The sequence below is a fragment of the Entelurus aequoreus genome, linkage group LG05, assembly GCF_033978785.1.
Source record: "Entelurus aequoreus isolate RoL-2023_Sb linkage group LG05, RoL_Eaeq_v1.1, whole genome shotgun sequence".
Taxonomy (NCBI): Eukaryota; Metazoa; Chordata; class Actinopteri; order Syngnathiformes; family Syngnathidae; genus Entelurus; species Entelurus aequoreus.
Genome location: NC_084735.1, coordinates 46,343,368 through 46,365,790, shown reverse-complemented (window position 1 = coordinate 46,365,790; position 22,423 = coordinate 46,343,368). Strand labels below are relative to the sequence as shown.

The 22,423-nt window shown below is 41.5% G+C and overlaps 1 protein-coding gene across 1 annotated transcript in view; it reads right to left on the bottom strand.

Moving 5' to 3' along the window:
- Positions 1 to 22,423, bottom strand: part of hpda (4-hydroxyphenylpyruvate dioxygenase a) — a 35,216-nt gene continuing 12,793 nt past the window's right edge. Inside the window, exons 10-14 of the mRNA XM_062048258.1 lie at positions 9,677 to 9,839; positions 8,437 to 8,508; positions 8,218 to 8,340; positions 8,012 to 8,128; positions 1 to 253 (exon numbers count right to left, since the gene is read on the bottom strand). Coding sequence (XP_061904242.1) covers positions 140 to 253; positions 8,012 to 8,128; positions 8,218 to 8,340; positions 8,437 to 8,508; positions 9,677 to 9,839 — 589 coding nt within the window. The 3' untranslated portion in view covers positions 1 to 139. The remainder of the gene's footprint in view (positions 254 to 8,011; positions 8,129 to 8,217; positions 8,341 to 8,436; positions 8,509 to 9,676; positions 9,840 to 22,423) is intronic.

The window sequence follows — 22,423 nt, the reverse complement described above, 5'->3', positions numbered from 1 at the left end:
CATCAACGATTGTGTGGGTGTGTGTGACATTCATTTATTCATTGTCCCATCCACTCTGCAAAGTTGTGACACACATCAATGCTGCTTTCTAATATACATGCTTCAAGATTTGTTGTTTTCTAGATGTCGATCCAGAGGATCAGTAGAAGGCCTCAGCCTGACCTTCTGCTGTCAGCACTGTGAGGTTGCCTCTGGCGTCCTGGTCCTTTTCGATGGCCTCAAAGAGAGACTTGAAGTTTCCTGCCCCAAAGCCCTGCAGATGGAACACGCACACACACACACACACACACACACACACACACACACACACGGTTAATTGGCTAAAGAGTCTTCTGTCATATTTCTTATTGCCTTGAAGGCCTCTTAATACTTTGATGTTTGGACCTGCTGAGTCATGTAGATATTAGGAATGTTGACAGTTCTTTGCTGTGGTTTCTGCTCGCTCTCTCACTTTTATGCATTTGCAGACTGGTTCAGGTAAGGAGAGTTACCCATGACGACTGAAGGTGCAACACAGTTTTGAAGATTCCACCTGCCTTGTGGTGATGCAGCAAGCCTTTGAGTGTTTGCCTGATTGATTTACTGAATGTTGCAAGTGTGAACGTGCTCACGGGGTTTGTGATCCTTTAACAGGTGTTCAGATCTGCTTTGCTGCTGGCGCACACACAACCAAGGGGAAGTTCTGTGCGGAACATGAGGTGCACTCTCGCAGTCGTCTTAGCAGTTTGAACGAGCTTGTGAGTCAAAGCGAGGTCCATGTTTGGAAGAATTTGAGAGTACTGACCTCAACCCCGTCAAACATCTTTAGGACCAGCATATGCTAAGCCAGTGTTTTTTAACCACTGTGACACGGCATAGTGTGCCGTGAGATATTGTCTGGAGTGCCATGAGAAATTATGCAACTTTACCTAATTGGTCCAAAAAATATTTTTTGCAAATCAATGATTTTAATCTGAAAATTATGTGCCAGTGCTGTGTAAAACTCGGCAGGGTTACCACGTAATACTCCATGTCAGTAGGTGGCAGCAGGTAGTTAATTGCTTTGTAAAAGTCGAAATGTGTCGGGTGAGACGAGGATGGTTTAGTTGTGATACCAATATGCAGACCACAGCGGGAGGCAGCGTGCAGGTAAAAAGGTATGTAATGCTTAAACCAAAAATGAACGAAAGGGAAAGGAAAAGGCATTGGCTATGCAAAACGAAAGTAAAACTGAACTGGCTACAAAGTAAACAGAAACAGAATGCTGGACGATGGCAAAAACTTACGGCGTCCACAAAGTACATCCGTATGTGACATGACAATCAACAATGTCCACACAACGAAGGATAGCAACAACGTAAATAGCCCTGCTTGTTAACACAAAGCAGGTGCGGGGAACAGCGCTCAAAGGAAGACATGAAACTGCTACAGGAAAACAAAATAACAACGCAAGACAAGAACTAAAACACTACACACAAGAAAACACCAACAAACTCAAAATAAGGCACGACGACCTGGTGGAGTTTCATTTTTTAACGTTTTCTGCTGGTGGCGTGCCTCCGGATTTTTTAATGAAAAAATTGTGCCTTGCCTCAAAAAAGGTTGAAAAACACTTGTCATGACTAGGTTCTCGGGTTGTGTTTCTCCAGAAGGCAATGGAAAATTGGCGCGAGCCAGACGTGAGTTTGAATACATGATTTTTTTTTTTTTAACACTAATAAACTACAAAAAAAAGGAAGCAAAAAAAAGGAAGCAAACAAAAGGCGCGCACAAAGGCGGAAATACAAACTTGACTAAGAAACAAAAGACATGCACGTGGGCACAAAAACTATGAACAAAGAAACAAAAACACTAACTGTGGTCTTAATAAACAAAACTTACTTGGTACGAGCAAAAACATGAAAAAGAGCAGCATGGATCATCAGAGTGGCAGGAGTGTGAATGTGTGAGGACGCCAGGACGAACAACAGAAACAGACAGATTTAAATAGTGACGTGATCAGGGAAAACAGGTGCGTGACTCGAAACGTGAAACAGGTGCGTGACAAGACAGGTGAAAACTAATGGGTGACCATGGAAACCAAACCAAACAAGGAAGTGCAACCAGGAACTAAAAAGAGTCCAAAAAACAAACACATAGCCAAAACAAAAACATGAACAGACAAGACGCATGACCAAAACAAAAACATGAACAGACATGACAACACTGTGCTAAGCTATTTGAAAAACAATGATTATCTTAGCTCTTGTGTTACAGCTGACATAGCAAACAGTTGTTTGTGTTATGTCTAATATACCTCATTAATATGAATCATTTTCAGAACATGTCGAGGGTCAGCAAAAAACTAGCACTTTGGACACCCCTGCTGGAAAGTCTTCATTATGCTATAGTGCAGGGGTGTCAAAGTCAAATGGACGGAGGGCCAAATAAAAAATTTAGCTACAAGCCGAGGGCCGGACTGTTCGAATGTTCATTGAAAATTTTTTAAATGACGCATATAGTCTAGTGAACCTAATTGAACCTACTGAAAACCTAACAAATATATTCCAATATGATCAGATAAATAAAGCAATATTTTCTTATGGCTCTGTCAGTAATCTTTAATTTTCAACAGACACAAAAGACAAATTTCCTTTATATAAAAATCCCCATAACATGAACATTAAATGAAAGAAACCGGTATTCAAGGCACCATCAGTAGCCTATATTTTCTATTTTAGCAAAAGTGGGCTAAATTTACTTCAAAGAAAAAAACAATAATAGCAATTTTCTATCATCCACTCAACTGAAATATTTTTAAAATATAATTAAATTGAAATACAATAAAATAAAGTGCAAAAATCTATAAATCAAAAACAACACTTTGTTTAAGGAGAAGTAACATGCAGTGAAAACAAATATTAAACTTTAACTTTTAAACTTGAATTGAGTAAAAACTCTAAATATGTGATTGCACAGTAATGTTCACATTAAACCCCCCTCCTCCCTCCGTGGGAGGGAGGCGAGTTGGGTGCCCGAAACCCCCCGCTGGTTTCGGCCCGCCCCTTGGCGCGCGTGGCACGGCGGGCTCCGCGACCCGACGGCTGGCCCTCGTGGCTTGACGGCGGGCGCGTCCCGACGGGCCGCGCGTAGGGGTCAAACGCAGAAGTCTCAGGGCCTCGTGGTGAGGGGGTGGCCTGCGGGTTTCGGCCCGCTTGACCCCCCCGCTCCGCTTGGCGCGCGCGGCACATGACGGGTTCCGCCACCGACGCTCGGGCTGCAGCCCGACGGTGGTGCGGGCCCGGCGGTGACGCGCGGTTTGGGGAAACAAAGCAGAAGTCTCAGGGCCTCGGGGCCGGGTTTCGGCCCGCCCCCTTGGCGCGCGTGGCACGGCGGGCTCCGCGACTGACGGCCGGGCTGCAGCCCTTCGGCCGGCAGGCGCGTCCCGGCGGGCCGCTCGCCCCCTTTCGGAACCTTGGACCGGCATCCGCTTGGTGCGTGTAAAAGATCTGCGGTCTAAAAAAATAAATAAATAAAAAAAAAAAAAAAAAAAAAAAAAAAAAAAGATCTGCGGTCTGCGGGCCGGTTCTAATAATAAATCAAGATCATCCCAAGGGCCGTAAAAAACCTTCTCGCGGGCCGGATATGGCCCGCGGGCCTTGACTCTGACATATGTGCTATAGTGTCATGGCGCCCAGGTTTGGCCAAACTGTGATGCCCTGTCGAGTTGAGCACGGTTTTGTCAGAACAAGGGCTCGCTCCTCCCCTCCAAACACTCCCACCGAGTTTTGATGTGCGCCTCAAAAACATTTGAACCTTGTGTGAACGGCAACGGGGGCCACGGATCTGTGATTGATTGGTCACCTTATTTAAAAGACCATTCTCCGTAAGTACCCTTTCCTGCAGGGACCTGCGGTCTCAGTGGGCGAATGAAGTGGAAGAATTACAAAAGCAAAGAATAGAAAAATGACACTAATGTTAATATTAATGCGTTAAACTGTTATAAATGCATTTTCTGTTTGATTTTGCTGATTAAGGATAATATTGTCAACATTATTTTGAAACAAATGAAGCAATAATGTAATCATCATTTATAATAATAATAATATTGCAAGTATTCCTTTCAAACGCAATAAACTTTGATTTCTCATTATATTACTTGTTTTTTACCATTATAATTGGAAGATGAAGAACTTTTAATTTTCTGAAATAAGTAAACAAACTCTAAAAATAAAAATGACTTTCATTCTTTGTTAGCAAAAATTGTACCTCAATAAATATTGAGCAGTTTTTTACACTGTGGTTTTTTCGGGGATTTTTGCTATCACTTTCCAATAAATTGGGCATTCTCAGATACTGAGAGAGATGCACAGAGTGAACCCTCTTGTATCCTGTTTGGAAGTGACAGACAAAGAAAACATGGCAACTTCCCGATGACAACAGAGATTTTCAGTTAATTTTTATTGACTTATTGATTCATTTATCCGGCCAAGGCCTACTATGGATTATTTTTAGCGCATTTATTGAGCTTTATTATGTGTTAAAGCAGATTTTCATTGGGTCAATAACATTGCATCAACTTTTGATTTGACAACTTCAGATTGTTTTTTTTGTTTTACTTCGGCCCAAAATAGAACAAGCACAAAATGTACATATCACAAATAATCCTCTTTGACAAAACACTTCAAGTTAAATTCTGCGTACAAAATTGGTGCACTATCAAAAACTCCATGAAGAACACATTGAATTTACACTTAATCTCAGTGTATCTACAAAGCAATTAAACTTTAGGTCATAGCCCATCTAGGATTGAACAAAAAACATAATAAAGCATCAATCAATCAATGTTTATTTATATAGCCCTAAATCACAAGTGTCTCAAAGGGCTGTACAAGCCACAACGACATCCTCGGTACAGAGCCCACATACGGGCAAGGAAAAACTCACCCCAGTGGGACGTCGGTGAATGACTATGAGAAACCTTGGAGAGGACCGCATATGTGGGTAACCCCCCCCCCCCCCCCCCCCCTCTAATAAAAACTCTTCTATGTATCAACTACCTCATTTGTCATTTCCACATATTAATCCTGTGCTAACACAACAAACCATACAAACTGAGGTAGAAACTATTCAAGAGGGTTGAGTTACTCCCTGCCTTCTAGGCATTACTGTGCATCGATAGAAAAATAAAAGCTGTGAACAATTTCTACAAAATAAAAATAAAAACTTAAAAGACGGACAGTATTGCAGTAAATCACACTGTTCACTTTCTTCAAATTTGCACAGAGGACAATAATCTTCACAGGACTATATCAGTGTGGAGTGTCTCAGGCAGCATTTTAAGTGGAATTACCAATTGTTTGTTTTACTCCTGTTTGTTTTACGTTGGGTCAAGGGGGAGGAGTCGCAGCCCCGCTTTACCGTGTACCTCTTACTTGATATACTTGATTGCCCCGGTATAAACTATTTGCCTGCCTAACAAAATTACTATTGTGACATCCAGTGGACACATTTAGAACAGCAGCTTCTTTAATTTAAAAATGCAGCTCAATTTTACACTTAACAAACTTATCTCACAGGCCAGATTAATGTTTCACATCCCTGGATAAATGTAATAATAATGTACAGCATTTACCTTGGAAAGCGGACTTCTATGCTATCTTTTTTCAGCTGCTTCTCAATCAAACACACCATCAGCAGCTTCTCTATATCTTAATGGATAAACGTCCGCCATTTAGATATTATTTTAAAATACTTGGCTGGCATTAGACTCATTCTGCTTCATGGTCATGTTCTTGATGGGTTTATATTTCTTTAGTTTAAAAAATATAATCTATTTTGTCTTCCCAGCATTTTTCCTTCTACCGCTTTTTTCCTTCCCAGGGTTGGAATACAAAGTTATGTCCATATCTAGCTATAAACTAATGCTAGCGAGTAAAACCAGATGTTATGTCCGGCTCTTACGGGGTTCACTGTGACATTTGCTTTATTTGATTGATTGATTGATTGAGACTTTTATTAGTAGGTTGCACAGTGAAGTACATATTCCGTACAATTGACCACTAAATGGTAACACCCGAATAAGTTTTTCAACTTGTTTAAGTCGGGGTCCACTTAAATTGATTCATGGTACAGATATATACTATCATCATAATACAGTGATCACACAAGATAATCACATTTAATTATTTACATTATTTACAATCAGGGGTGTGGAGGGGGGAGGGGGTAGGATATGGACAGCAAGTAGTGGACATAGAGAGAGATAGAGAGAGAGAGAGAGAGAGAGAGAGAGAGAGAGAGAGAGAGAGAGAGAGAGAGAGAGAGAGAGAGAGAGAGAGAGAGATCAGAAGGCATAAGAAAAAGTATCTGCATTTGATTGTTTACATTTGATTATTAGCAATCCGGGGAGGGTGTTAGTTTAGGGTTGTAGCTGCCTGGAGGTGGACTTTTATTGCGGTTTTGAAGGAGGATAGAGATGCCCTTTCTTTTATACCTGTTGGGAGCGCATTCCACATTGATGTGGCATAGAAAGAGAATGAATTAAGACCTTTTTTAGTTCGGAATCTGGGTTTAACGTGGTTAGTGGAGCTCCCCCTGGTGTTGTGGTTATGGCGGTCATTTACGTTAAGGAAGTAGTTTGACATGTACTTCGGTATCAGGGAGGTGTAGTGGATTTTATAGACTAGGCTCAGTGCAAGTTGTTTAACTCTGTCCTCCACCTTGAGCCAGCCCACTTTAGAGAAGTGGGTAAGAGTGAGGTGGGATCTGGGGTGGAGGTCTAGACGTAATCTGACTAGCTTGTTCTGAGATGTTTGGAGTTTAGATTTGAGGGTTTTGGAGGTGCTGGGGTACCAGGAGGTGCATGCGTAATCGAAAAAGGGTTGAACGAGAGTTCCCGCCAGAATCCTCAAGGTGCTTTTGTTGACCAGAGAGGAGATTCTGTAGAGAAATCTCGTTCGTTGGTTGGTTAACCTTTCTGATTACCTTGGTTGCCATTTTATCACAGGAAAGGTTAGCCTCTAGAATTGAACCTAGGTAGGTGACCTCATCTTTCCTGGTGATAACAATGTCACCCACTTTTATAGTGAAGTCATTGACTTTCTTAAGGTTGATGTGGGACCCAAACAGGATGTATTCCGTTTTACCCAAGTGTATGGATAGCTTGTTGTCAGCGTTGTCAGGTGCAAGTTCTACAGAGCTCAGCACTGAGGATTTTCTCCACCTGCTACCCTAACTAATGGCGGGATGCTTGTAACGCAACTATTTTCTTGCAACTTAAAGAATAGTATTTACCCATGAGACAACTCTTATCTCAAAACATTCTTCACTTGGGGCACTCTTAAGTTGATTTACTACTATATCTAGACCAGTGATTAGTGGTATGCCAAAAAATCAATTAATGAAATATTCAAATGCAGTTATACTGTTCAAACTGTGTATAATGGTATAGCGCTTTTCTACCTTCAAGGTACTCAAAGCACTTTGACACTATTTCCACATTCACACATTCACACACTGATGGCGGGAGCTGCCATGCAAGGCCCTAACCACGACCCATCAGGAGCAAGGGTAAAGTGTCTTGCTCAAAGACACAACAGCCGTGACTAGGTTGGTAGAAGGTGAGGATTGAACCCTCAGGTTGCTGGCACAGCCACTCTCCCAACCGCACCACAAGGTCCCCGTATTGTTACAATGGCCCAAAATATTAAATACACTTGTTATATAACACCTCCGCTTTGTTTTTAATGCATACTTAGGCCTATGCTACTGTATTTTAATATTGGTCATTATTGTGGTACTTGGAAAGTCAAGTGTTTTCTGAGGTGATACTTGGTGAACATTTTTTGGAGAACCACTGGTCGAGACAGAGTTGTGCTTGTTCACTTTAGAGAAAACACTGCCCTCTAGCATTTTGGCAGAGAATTGCACATTGTGCAGTCAAGCCAGACAAAGTGCTGTCAACCAGATAATTTATTTAAATGAAAAATGGGTCGTGTAAAGTGTGTGTGTGTGTGTGTATGTGTGTGTGCATATATATATGGTCACTTACAAAGTGGTTGTTCCTCTGGATGACCTCCAAGAAGAGTGTGGGTCGGTCCTGCACAGGTTTGGTGAAGATTTGGAGGAGATACCCCTTGTCGTCAAAGTCAACCAGGATTTTCAATTCCTTTACAGGAAATCGGTATTACTGACATGTAATGGCAGCGAAGCGACAAAGTATATCAGCATGCTTGATAAAGTTGAACATCAATTTACCTGTAAACGGTCGAGGTCCTCCTTCACCTTTATCTTGGCGCTTTTCAGCTTCTGCCGCAGGTTGTCATAGTAGGCATCAGGTGCGCAGAGGAACTCCATCCCTCGGGCGCGCAGGTTGACAATCTTTAGATGGGATTACAGTAAAACAAGTCTTTATTTGTCCATTTTGGAAGGCCACGTGTGGACAAACTGGGATTACCAAACTGATTAAACACTCACAGCTTGAATGATGTTTGATGTGTTGAGGGCGATGTGCTGAACGCCTGGGCCTCCGTTGTAGTCAACATATTCCTGCATGTACAATAGAAACACCACATTCAGCTATCGCTTGAATATCATATAAGTACAGTGCATCCAGAAAGTATTCACAGCGCTTCACTTTTTTCACATTTTGTTGTTGGTCTTCTTCTGAAAAGGAATATGTTCATTTGTGTTCTCAAAATTCTACACACGATACCCCATAATGACAATGTGAAAATGTTTTTTTTTTAAATAGTTTTGCAATTTTATTAAAAATAAAAAAACATAAAAATCACACATGCATAGGTATTCTCATAGCCATTGCTCAATACTTAGTCGATGCACATTTGTCAGCAATTACAGCCTCAAGTCTTTTTGAATACGATGCCACAAGCTTGGCACACCTATCTTTGGGCAGTGTCTCCCATTCCTCTTTGCAGCACCTCTCAAGCTCCATGAGGTTGGATGATATGTGGCGGTTTTCATCCAGGATGTCTCTGTGCATTGCTGTATTCATCTTTACCTCTATCCTGAATAGTCTTCCAGTTCCTACCGCTGAAAAACATCCCCACAGCATGATGCTGCCACCACCATGCTGTACTGTAAAGATGGTATTGGCCTGGTGATGAGCGGTGCCTGGTTCCCTCCAAACAGGATGCTTGGCATTCACGGCAAAGAGTTCAATCTTTGTCAAGTCAGACAAGAGAAATATGTTTCTTAAAGTCTGAGAGTATTTTAGGTACATATTGGCAAATATTTTACTAAGAAATGGCTTGCGTCTGTTTACTATACCATGCAGGCCAGACTACGCAGCAATGTACAGAGACATCCTGGATGAAAACCAATGCTTCCCATCCAATCTGATGGAGCTTGAGAGGTGCTGCAAAGAGGAATGGGAGAAACTACCCAAAGATAGCTGTGCCAAGCTTGCGGCATCGTATTCAAATAGACTTGAGGCTGTAATTGCTGCCAAAGGTGCATTAACAAAGTATTGAACAAAAACTGTGAATACTTATGTTGATATTTTAATACATTTGCTAACTTAAAAAAATAAAAATACATTTTTTACATTGTCATTATGGGATATTTTGTGTAGAATTTTGAAGACAAAAATGAATTTATTCCATTTTGAAATAAGGCTGTAACATAACAAAATGTGAAAAAAGTGAAGCACTGTGAATACTTTCTGGATGCACTGTATACAAAAATAAACTCCCACCTGTATTTGTGACTTTTTGTTTCCCACAGCAGGTTCATTGATTGGCATCTTAATGGTTTCTTCATAATTGGTGACCACAATGGACCTGAGTGCACTGTACTTTGTGTGGATCTGCTTGTCATCTATGGACCAGAACCGATGGAACATCAAACACCTCTGATACCTGGGATGTGCAGCATGGGAAACAAGGAGGAGCCTTTTCTTACAAGGAAGGTACTTTGGACATGTGTTCATTTCAGGCCCTTTACGTCGGTCTAAAGAGCACACATTAAACCATAAGTCAGTCCCACCAGGAATCCGCCATGGTAAATGGTCTATAGCAGTGGTCCCCAACCACCGGGCCACGGCCCGGTACCAGTCCGTGGACCGATTGGTACCGGGCCGCACAAGAAATTGAAAAAAAACAAAACAAAACAAAACAAAAAAAGTCTATAGTGCTTTACTATACCTGGAATGATACGCAAAGGGCTTTATTACACATCACATTCACCCATTCACACACACATTCACACACCGATGACGGAAGTTGCCATGCAAAGAGCAACCACAGCCAGTCAAGAGCAAGGGTAAAGTGTTTTGCCCAAGGACACAACGGCCGTGACTAGGATGGCGGAAACTGGAATCTAACACGGAACCCTCAAGTTGCTGGCACGGCTAAGTAGATCTCGCTGGGGCCGCAGACATAGTAATAGACATCCCCCTATAAGAGACCGCCCCCTACAACGCGAAAGTGGAAATTTGTGGGGGACCAAAAAATGGTTGATACAACGTATGTGAGTATGCGGAATTTAGCTTATCCAAACTTTGATGAAATATGCTAAATAAGCAGTTTACGGTTGTTATTGTTTCAGTTACATGTTTGGCTGTTGTATGCAATGAACAAAAAAAATGCTTGTAACCGGTCATTACTTACCTAACAATATGGCAACTAAAATTGGGATACATATTTAAAAAAGTATGATTTCTAAATGCTAAAAATGTATAAAATACGAAAAAAATAAACTAAAAACAATTATAAAACTATAAAAACGTATTTGTGATTTAACGATGTATTTATACTGCAAGACAGGACTTAAGGCTCAGTTTAAAAGCAAAATTAATGGTTTGATTTGTGATTTTATTTTGGCTGTCCGCTGTATCTTTATCTGACATGAAATAATGTGCAAATGTTTATTTCTGCAAGACTCACGTTTTGTTGTTTATCTTGTTTGGAGTTCCCATACATGGCGAAAGACAAACCTTATACTTAATACTAGAGATGTCCGATAATGGCTTTTTTGTCGATATCCGATATTCCGATATTGTCCAACTCTTAATTACCGATTCCGATATCAACCGATACCGTTATATACAGTCGTGGAATTAACACATTATTAGGCCTAATTTTGTTGTGATGCCCCGCTGGATGTATTAAACAATGTATCAAGGTTTTCCAAAATAAATCAACTCAAGTTATTATTGAAGTCAGAAAGTGCATTATTTTTTTTAACATACCTCAAAACAGCAGCCTGGAATTTGGGACATGCTCTCCCTGAGAGAACATGAGGAGGTAAGCATTGGTGGTATACTAAGCATTGCTGGTATAGTGGTTAGCATAGCTGCCTTCCAAGCAGTTGACCTGGGTTCGATTCCCGGCAAATGCATGGCTTGTGGTATTTTTTTTTATCATGAATTGATTAACGTGGACCCCGACTTAAACAAGTTGAAAACTTATTCGGGTGTTACCATTTAGTGATCAATTGTACGGAATATCTACTGTACTGTGCAATCTACTAATAAAAGTCTCAATCAATCAATCAAAAGGTTGAGGTGGGCGGGGTTGGGGGAGGGGGGTGTTGGGTTGAGGTGGGGGCGGGGACTAGGGGATAGCGGGGGTGTATATTGTAGCGTCCCGGAAGAGTTAGTACTGCAAGGGGTTCTGGGTATTTGTTCTGTTGTGTTTATGTTGTGTTACGGTGTGGATGTTCTCCCGAAATGTGTTTGTCATTCTTGTTTGGTGTGGGTTCACAGTGTGCCGCATATTTGTAACAGTGTTAAAGTTGTTTATACGGTCACCCTCAGTGGTAAATGGTAAATGGTAAATGGGTACTTGTATAGCGCTTTTCTACCTTTTTTTTTAAGGAACTCAAAGCGCTTTGACATTATTTCCACATTCACCCATTCACACACACACATTCACACATTCACACACTGATGGCGAGAGCTGCCTTGCACGGCGCTAACCAGACCCATCAGAAGCAAGGGTGAAGTGTCTTGCTCAAGGACACATAGTGGTAGATTGAACCAGCAACCCTCAGATTGCTGGCACGACCACTCTCCCAACCTCGCCACACCGTCCCTGTACAGTGTGACCTGTACGGCTGTTGACCAAGTATGCATGCATTCACTTGTGTGTGTGAAAAGCCATAGATATTATGTAACTGGGTCGGCACGCAACGGAAGTGCCTTTAAGGTTTATTGGCACTCTGAACTTCTCCCTAAGTCCGTGTACACAGCGATGTTTTAAAAAGTCATGAATTTTACTTTTTGAAACCGATACCGATAATTTCCGATATTACATTTTAAAGCATTTATCGGCTGATAATACCTGCAGTCCGATATTATCGGACATAATACCCTACAGATGCCACTGGACATTGAACATCATTACTGCAAGAGGCTCTACAGCTTCCCACCAATGAATTAGGGCAATTGCAAATAAAGGTGTAGCATTTTTAGCTGTACATTCATTCTCTTTATGTACCCATTTAGGAAAGTGACAAAGACAATGGAGACTTGTGGTTAGTAAGAATGCAAAATGACACATTGATAATATTTAACCATTTAGTTTGACATAAGTCCAGGGTGTACCCCGCCTACCGCCCGAATGCAGTTGAGATAGGCTCCAGCACCCCCGCGACCCGAAAAAAGGACAAGCGGTAGAAAATGGATGGATGGATGGATACTTGAGCACTTAATACTTTCATTTCAGGAGATGGCTCAATAAGCCAAAAACCAAAGAAGACTAACTTGCACTTGGATTCGTTCACCCAGAACAAGGATTACGCTACATCTTGAAGTGAAAAAACTCAACCCAATTTCGCACATTTTGGCCAATCAGCGTCATTTTCAACTCTTCTTGTGATGATGAAGCAGGACAAACCACATGTGGAGCTCAGATCTATTTTCAGTTTCTTTCTACGGTGCTAAGCCTTCTGTATAAATTAGTATATAAACATTTATTTCCTAGTTTACATGCAGAGCTGCCAAGTCTTGTGCTTTGAGTGTGACAGTCACAAATTTTAACTCTTTCTCAGATCACACTTGAAATTTCTCACGTTGATATTTCCTCATTCACTACTCTATATTTATTTATTTGCCGTGACTGACCAAGTTAACCAATCTCGTGAGTCCCTTGAGCCTAAATCTAAACAACCACCAATAAAAAAAACAAAAACAATCAGAAGCACTGTGCATCTTTGGATTGATAATAGGAGATATATAGCTGAAATTGATGATAATATACCAATTCCTAGCATACCGCAGTGGATATACGACATTCCAGATGGGGATTTGCAATTACAAAGAACAGAAGTTTAAATCATGATCAAATAGAAGTATGTATTGAAAAAAAAAAAAAAGAGAATATGTCAAATATTATACAGATACATCTCAAACTTTAAGAATAAAGTAGGAACTTAAGCAGTTATGTAATAGAAAACACAGTTTTTAATTAAATAGTTAGTGACAATTTATCATTTTGGGGTGTTTTTTTCACAAGGGAATTGAGAGCATTTTACAAGGCGTTAATTTGGACAGAGGAAAATAAAGCAAGTAAAGTTGTGTGCTCGGACCGCAGCAGTGCAAAAATCAGTATACAAAATATAGCTTTAGAAACTAGAGAGGTGATTTAGGGCTATATAAATAAACATTGATTGATGATTGATTTAATATATGAAATTCTTCATACAGTCTTTAGAATAAATAAAGCTGGAAGTGGTAACATTTCTCTGGGTACTTGGTCACGTAGAAGTTGATTGGAACGAATTAGCAGATCGGGATGCAGAGCAAGCAACAACTGAAACTGGAATAAACATGGATATTAATCACAGTAAAGCAGAAGTGAAAAGTATGGTTGAAATAGAAGTAAATAAAAATGTCAGGATATTTTGAATAAAGAACCAAAAGGTAGGCAGTATTACAAAGTCCAGACGAGTGTAGGAATAATAAGAGGTAATAGAAATAGGACAAATAAAGATATCATTACAAGAATGAGGTTATATCATACATTTTTAAATAGTTCACTGAAATTGATAGGGAAAAATAACACAGGGCTGTGTGATTATTGCCATCAAATAGAAAATGAGCATGCATCCTTCTTAATATTTACTGTTTTATAGTTGCTATTAGTCACACACTAGGGCAGTGGTTCTTAACCCGGGTTCAATCGAACCCTAGGGGTTCGGTGAGTCGGCCTCAGGGGTTCGGCGGAGGTCAAAACACACCCGACTCATCGTGTAAATACAAACTTCTCCCTATCGGAGTATTACGGATACGGCAACAGCTGACTGATTTGCAGGTGTGTAATTTGTTGTGAGTTTATGCACTCTGTTGGTTTTGTTGTTTGAACAAGGTGATGTTCATGCACGGTTCATTTTATGCACCAGTAAAAAAAACATGGTAACACTTTAGTATGGGGAACATATTCACCATTAATTAGTTGCTTATTAACATGCAAATTAGTAACATATTGGCTCTTAAATAGTCATTATTAAGTACTTATTAATGCCTTATTGCATGGCCTTATTATAACCCTGACCCTAACCCGAACCAAATAACTCTAAATTAAGTCTTTATTACTTAGAATATGTTCCCCTAGTGTCCAAATAACTCTAGATTAAGTCTTTGTTACTTAGAATATGTTCCCCATACTAAACTGTTACCAAAAACATATAACTTTGTCTTGAATTTGAAAAAAATAAAAATTTTATTTTTCACTAAAGAAGGGTTCGGTGAATGCGCATATGAAACTGCTGGGGTTCGGTACCTCCAACAAGGTTAAGAACCACTGCACTAGGGCCAATTTAGTGTTGCCAATCAACCTATCCCCAAGTGCATGTCTTTGGAGGTGGGAGGAAGCTGGAGTACCCGGAGCGAACCCACGTAGTCACGGGGAGAACATGCAAACTCCACTAGGGATCCAACCCAGGACTTTTGTATTGTGAGCAGGGGCGGATTAAGAAATTTTGGCCCCCTGGGCCTGACATGGTCTTGGCCCCTCAACCCCCCGCGCGTGTGGGCGCACACACACGCACGCACTATGCAAGAAATACTGTATACTGTGAACAGACATGCACACTGTACTGTACAGAAGAGTGCACATACTGCACACACACTATTAGGTATACCACACAGACACTGACAAGCACAGGTTTCACACAGACACAGGGGGAGGGGATAAATGGCCTAAAAATAAACATTTTTGAAAATGATTACGCCCACTTCAGTGATGGTGCATTGGGTCATTTGAGAGATATTATGCATTGGAAGTTGGTAGCTATCATGAAATAAACCCCCCAACCCACCCAAAAAACTAAATCGGACATGATTTTTGCCCCCTTTTCCTCCCTTCTATCATTAAAAATAAAATAATATCTTAGGAAAACACATTGGCATAACGGCAGCTGTGCAGCAAATTGAGGCTCAAAGTCTGTATCTATTTGTGGTTAAGCTTGAGGAGAAGGAGAAAGGTAAAATGATAACATGCATCGGAGAGCACCACAAAGAAAGGTGTAGGCCAGTTCATGGTACAAGGGCTGCATGCAGGTCAAGATAGCCCATTTCCAAGAATGCTATAGTGGCTGGACAGGCACTGGACATGTCCTGAACTCAGTGTCAGACGTGGCTGCCGAATACTTGGATGAAGTGAAGCAGCTGACAGATCTCATGCTGCCCCATCTGAAGACTGTCCTGGCCAGGCAGAGGATGGATGAGGAGACCTTCCCAATGGACCCTGTCAGTGAACAGGCTAGTAACATTGATGGCACCCCTGTGCACAACATTGGGATGGAGAGACAATGTGGCAAGGTGGACTACAAACTGAAGAAGTTGGGCACACTGAACGCAGTCAATAGGTCAATAATTTTACAGAAGAGCCAGGAGCTTCAGAGGTTTCAAGGCAGCAGCACAAGCAAAAAGGGAGGTTGAACTCAACTGGAGTAAATTCATGAAGGCAAAATTCGAGAGTAGGGCAGATGAGAAACAAGAGATGGCTCAAAGAAAGGAGAGTAAGAGACTAGACATGCTGGACACACTGAAATCTTTTGATGGCCCCTTCACGATAGTGGGGAAGTTGAAAAGTTCCTTGTGGATGAAAGTCTGCACAAGAATGCAAAGCTGAAGAGAATGAAGCTTGAGGTTCAGTTTGCCAGAGAAAGCACCAAGCTTCTGCCTAAAGTCAATCCTATCTTCACAATCCAGGTGACACTTCCCAGAAATGGCAAAAGTGCAATTCTCCAAGTCATAATGGATACTTAGAATTTTATGGTGGTGGTAAGTATTCATGAAATCAGGTAGCCTAACATTAGTGAATGGGTGAATTCTGGAAATAACCTAAAAATCTTACACAGTGCACCTTTAAGCAAGGGGTTTCTTTCGTGCTTTCAATTTTGCAAAATCATCCACCACATCATTGAAGTCCAACTCTCTTGTCAGCTCACTCTCAATTGCCATTAGAGATAACGCATTTAATCTTTTCTGAGTCATTCTTGTGCGCAGCTCATTTTTTACTCTTGACAAAAGAGAGAATGAGCGTTCTCCCTCACAGTTACTGACCGGTAGAGTGAGAAAAATCTGTAGCGCAATGTATGTATTAGGAAACGTAGGCTGTAGTCCAAAATGTATTATTGTTTTGAGCAGTCCTGAAGGGGTCCTCTCCTCATCAGTGTTGTTGAGCTGTATAAAAGATTTGAACTGTATAAGCTCCTGTCCAAGACTTTCATTGAGGTCAGATGGGTATGATTCAGTGAGAATCTTGGCCTTGTGAAGGACTGAAGCATTGGACTCTGTATCCAAAGAGAAAAGGACACTGAACAAATTGTTCAGATGTTTGTAGGCCTCCAGACGGTGATTAAGGCTTGAACTCAGTTGATCAATAGAGGCAATAAATGTCTCTATTTGAAACAGTTGCCTTCCCTCAAGCACAACATCTGGGGATGCTGATTCATCAGCAAACTTTTTACGTTTCCTCGTCCGTTCAGCCCTGTAAGATGGGGTGCCACCCAACATGTTTAAGGCTTTCTGCTCAAAATGATCAAATAGATCTCTTTGGGAGAGAACAAAGGTGCGCAGAGATTCCAGCAATCTAACTGCTGTACCAAGGTCCATGTCTGCTTTTTGAAGTTGCAGACTTGTGGCCTGAAATCTGGACAGAACAGTGTCCCAAAAGCCTGCCATGAAGGCCATCTCAAGTGAATCCAGCTTCCGCACTAGACTGTCAGCTTCAGTTCGTGTGTCTCGTTTCTCTGTGTCATCAGTGGAAATAACCTGTAGTGCTGCTTTTATTTTACTGTAGTTCTGCCACAGTGCTTTGGTAGATTCTGCACGGCAACTCCAACGCGTGTTGGATAAAGCTTTAAGTGTGAGATCTATGTTGGAATTGCCAAATACCCTGTCCCATCGGTGTGTGGATGCAGTTGTGAAGTTGTAAATAGACTGAATCAAGTCAAAATACTTAGAGACTTCATTTCCACATCTGTCAATGCTGTTGACTCCCACCAAATTCAAAGAGTGAGCTGCACATGGAATATAGTGTATTAATGGGTTGCTTTTCTTTAAGTGAGCCTGCAACCCATTATACCTCCCTGACATGTTGCTGGCATTATCATAAGCCTGCCCCCTGCAATTTGACAGCTCTAACCCTAGATTTTCCAACACAGACATGACACAGTTAGCCAAACTTTCACCTGTATGGCTAGTAATGGGCTCAAAACCCACAAAGCGTTCAACAACACTGCCCTCTTTGCTAACAAAACGGAATATGAATGTCAATTGGTCCACATGAGATAAATCTGGGGTTGAATCCACAATGATAGAGTAGTATTTGCTTGCTTGCAGTTCATCTGCTATAGCCTGTTTGGTTTTTGCACCCATCAATTCAATGAATTCCTCACAAATGGTGGAGGACAGATATGAGGTATTACCTCGACCCATCTGCCCAAACTTTCTGATGTGATCCTTTAGAAAGGGATCAAATTCAGCCAGGACCTCCAGAATACCAAGGTAGTTCCCATTGAGAGGAGACCCTAACGATTCATTTTTACCCCTAAATGCAAGGCCCCTTTCTGCAAGGAATTTAATGACTGCAACAACTCTTTGTAACACCTGCCTCCAATAGCTGCTCTCTGCCTGAAACTGTTTGAACAGGTCTGCATCAACTGTGGCACCTTTGGCGCGGTTCAAGACTGCTTGCATGCAGGTTATGTGCTCAGCACTTCGCTCATGTTCACCAAATCTTTCTGAGTGTTTCCAATCACAATAGCCTGTCACAAAAGAATGCGTTTTTGGGGAAAACAGTTTGCATGCAAAGCAGTAAACATTACCAGTAGAGGGAGAGTACATCAGCCACTCTCTTTGTACTCGTTGTCCATTGGGCAAGTGTGAAGTAAAATGTTCATTGTTTAGGCATCGGGTTTTGCCTCCTAGCCCACTGTTCCTCACAGAAGCTGGATAATGGCTGTGACGGTTGTGAAATGATTTTGCACCTCTTTGAATAAGAACTTCCTTCATTGACTCAGTGAGGGTCTCAGCCCATTTAGCGGGATCACTAGGTAGAGTTGTCACTGTAGATGGTGTTGAAGAAAGATTCAGCTCATTTTCTATGCTGTCCAGAGGTGCAGTGACCTCACATTCATCCGAGCAACTGGCTACTGCTGAATTGGTTGAATCATAAGCATCAGAAGCATTTGGTTCAGTGTCTACACTTGTAGTGGTCTCAGGATCTTGGGAGCTACATGCTAGCTCAGGTGCATTGCTAACCTTAGCTGAATTTGCAGTAGCATTTATAGAATTGCTTTCAGCAGATGTCTTTGTACTGAAGAAGCTGGAGATATTTGGAACACTCTCAAGTAAAACTGATTCCTTTTTTTTCTTTTCTTGCTGAATTTTTTTTCTAGCTCCTCCACTTAAACGTTTATGATCCATATTTCCCTTCTTTCTTTGCACATTGGCTCTTTGCCTATCACAACAGATAAACCAACTATGTGTGTGTGTGTGTGTGTGTGTGTGTGTGTGTGTGTGTGTGTGTGTGTGTGTGTGTGTGTGTGTGTGTGTGTGTGTGTGTGTGTGTGTGTGTGTGTGTGTGTGTGTGAGTGTGTGTGAGTTTGTTTGTGTGTTTATGATCGGTGCTGCTTCCTTCAAGTGTGTGAGGTGATTTAGAAAACTAGCAACCCAGCATCAACACTCCAAAGCAGAGAATAACAGCTTACTAGCATAGACAATTGAGAGCAGAGAATCAACTGATTCGTCTGATAGACAGCAGGAGAGCAGAGTGGTCAGTGATGATCGAATCAAGAAAATGTCTAAATGGCAAGGGAACAGACTGATTTGTACTGAGGAGAAAGAGAGAGAGAGCCAATTACAGTGAAATATATTCCAAAAGAGCCAAGTGACTAGCTGAAGGCAGGGACAAATGCCTTGGAGTGACCAACAAGAGTGCAAAGTACCAAATGGCAAAATGTGGAAAGACCAACAGGCAGATCTGCTTTTACCTCTTATCTTCACAACCAAAAAGTTGCTAAATGATGTTTTCAGTCGCTAGCCAGGTATGGCCAAAAGACGCGAAATCTAGCGGCAAAGTCGGTCAATCACACTGACAGTGAAACAAATATTTTGAAAAGATAATAATTGTACACCTTTGTGCACTTTAGTCTTCTATCTAAATATTTTCACAAAGGACACCAAGGCAGCTTGCTAGCTATGATGGGAGCAACAATGTCTGATAGACAGCAGGAGAGCAGAGTGGTCAGTGATGATCCAATCAAGAAAATGTCTAAATGGCAAGGGAACAGACTGATTTGTACTGAGGAGAAAGAGAGAGCCAAGTACAGTTAAATATATTCCAGAGCCAAGTGACTAACTGAAGGCAAAGACAACAGCCAGATACCTTAGCAGAGACCAACAAGAATTCAAAGTACCTAATAGCAAGATGGCGAGACCAACACAATAAATTGTATTAGGATTTAATTTATTAACGTTAATCTTAACAGCCAAAAAGTTGCTGAATAATGTTTGTAGTCGCTAGCCAGGTATGCCCAAAACAAGAGTCGCTAAACCTAGCAGCAAAGTTGCTTAATTGCAACACACTCTAGGATTCAGGGGAATTAAGGATAATAAAGATATTAATTGTACAACTTTTTGTACTTTTTTTCTAGTTTTTTGAGTCGCCAGCCATGTATGGCCAAAAGTCGCTAATTGAATGCCAACGTTGCTTAATCGCCAACACACTGGGACTCACTGAAGGACTGACTGAATAAAAAAGATAATTAAGATAATTGTGTACTTTTCTCTTCTGATATTTTCTCTAAGGACCCCAAGCTATCTGCAAGCAGCAATAATGTCTGACAGACAGGAGAGCAGAGTGGTCAGTGATGAATGGCAAGGGAACAGGCTGATTTGTACTGAGGAGAAAGAGAGAGAGAGAGCCAATTACAGTGAAATATATTCCAAAAGAGCCAAGTGACTAGCTGAAGGCAGGGACAAATGCCTTGGAGTGACCAAGAAGAGTGCAAAGTACCAAATGGCAAAATGTGGGAAGACCAACAGGAAGATCTGCTTTTACCACTTATCTTCACAACCAAAAAGTCGCTAAATGATGTTTTTAGTCGCTAGCCAGGTATGGCCAAAAGACGCGAAATCTAGCGGCAAAGTCGGTCAATCACACAGTGAAACAAATAATTTTAAAAAGATAGTAATCGTACAATGTCTTGTACTTTTGTCTTCTTTCTTAATATTTCTCAAAGGACACCAAAATGTCGCTATCTGCAGGCAGCTTGCTAGCTATGATGGCAGCAACAATGTACCTTAGAGTGACTGACCAACAAGAGCTCAAAGTACCTAATGGCAAAATGTGGAGAGACAGACACAATAAATTGCATTAAGATGAAGAGAACTGTTGCTATTATTAATCTTAACATCAACCAGAAAGTCGCTAAATGTCACCAGCCAGGTATGGCCAAAAGTCGCTTAATTGGCCACACACAGTAACAGAGAAACTAACAAAAAAAAGATCATAAAGATAATAGTTGTACAACTGTGTGTACTTTTGTCTTCTTTCTAAATATTTTCCCAAAGGACACCAAAATGTTGCTATCTGCAGGCGGGAGCGTGCCTATGTTCCCCGGGTCCTATGTTCCCCGGGTCCTATGTTCCCCGGTTGTTCCTGGGTCTTTGTATGCGACCGGGGAACTTAGGACCCTTTTTCTAAAAAAGGGTCCTATGTTCCCTGCATTGTATCTGGCGAAATTGCGAAATTGTGCCCTGACCAAAACCATCCCTAAACCTAACCTGTCACAGGGCGTTGTGGAGCACTTTTTTTTGGCGAAATTGTGCCCTGACCAAAACTATCCCTAAACCTAACCTGTCACAGGGCGTTGTGGAGCACTTTTTTGGCGAAATTGTGCCCTGACCAAAACCATCCCTAAACCTAACCTGTCACAGGGCGTGCGGCAGCAGATAGAGCAACTCAAACGCGAACTTCCTTCCTTCGACAACTTAAACGCGTCTCTGTCATGCGTGTCTGCGTGCGTCTTACTTAGTCGCGCATTGGAAGCAGCGGGGAACATAGAACCCTTTTCTGGAAAAAGTGTTGTACGTTCCCCGCAGCGGGGAACATAGAACCCTTTTTTTTAAAAAGGGTCCTTAGTTCCCCGGTAGAGGGGAACATAGGACCCGGGTAACATAGGGACGGGGAACATAGGGATGACCCGCTGCAGGCAGCTTGCTAGCTATGATGGCAGCAACGATGTCTGCCAGACAGGAGAGAGTGGTCAGTGACGATCGAATCGAGAAAATGACAAAATGGGTCAAAGACCAAAAAGTTATTAACTGACAGCAGTGACAAATGTCAGACTGTAAACTTTCTCGAAAGAAAAGGACAAAATGGGAAGATGCTGATAATAACAGCAAAATGGAAAATATAAGAATTTCCAAGTAATGCTCAACTCAAGTGTGTGTGTGTGTGTGTGTGTGTGTGCGCGCGTTAAACTTCTTGTTGAATGATTTCAAATTATCTCTGAGTCTGAACTGAGGGAAAGGAAACCAAATTTTGAGCAGTCTCTCACGAGTTCAAAATACCAAATGAGGAGATTCTAAAAGAACAGACCGGTTTATGAAAGACTTGATGGGGGAGGGGCACAGCTAAGAATACTTGAGTGAGATTCTGTGATCCAAATTCGAGATAGAGCTTTTTGATAATGATAATTTGTCAGAGTAAGGTTGTGTAATCAAAATTTGAGAATGAGCTTTGTCAATCAATCAAGAATATTTGCATTAAGTTCTGTGATCAAAATTCAGAAACAACCTTTAATAATTGATAAAGAATATGTGAGTGAGGTTGTGTGATCCATCCAATTTGAGAATTAGCTTTGATAATAATGATTGAGAGCCTCTGGCCCTCTGTGGATCATGGCCGCGGGGCCAATTTTGCCTGGCCCCTTGGGGCCTCTGTGGGTCGTGGCCGCGGGGCCAAGTTGGCCTGGCCCCTTGGGGCCT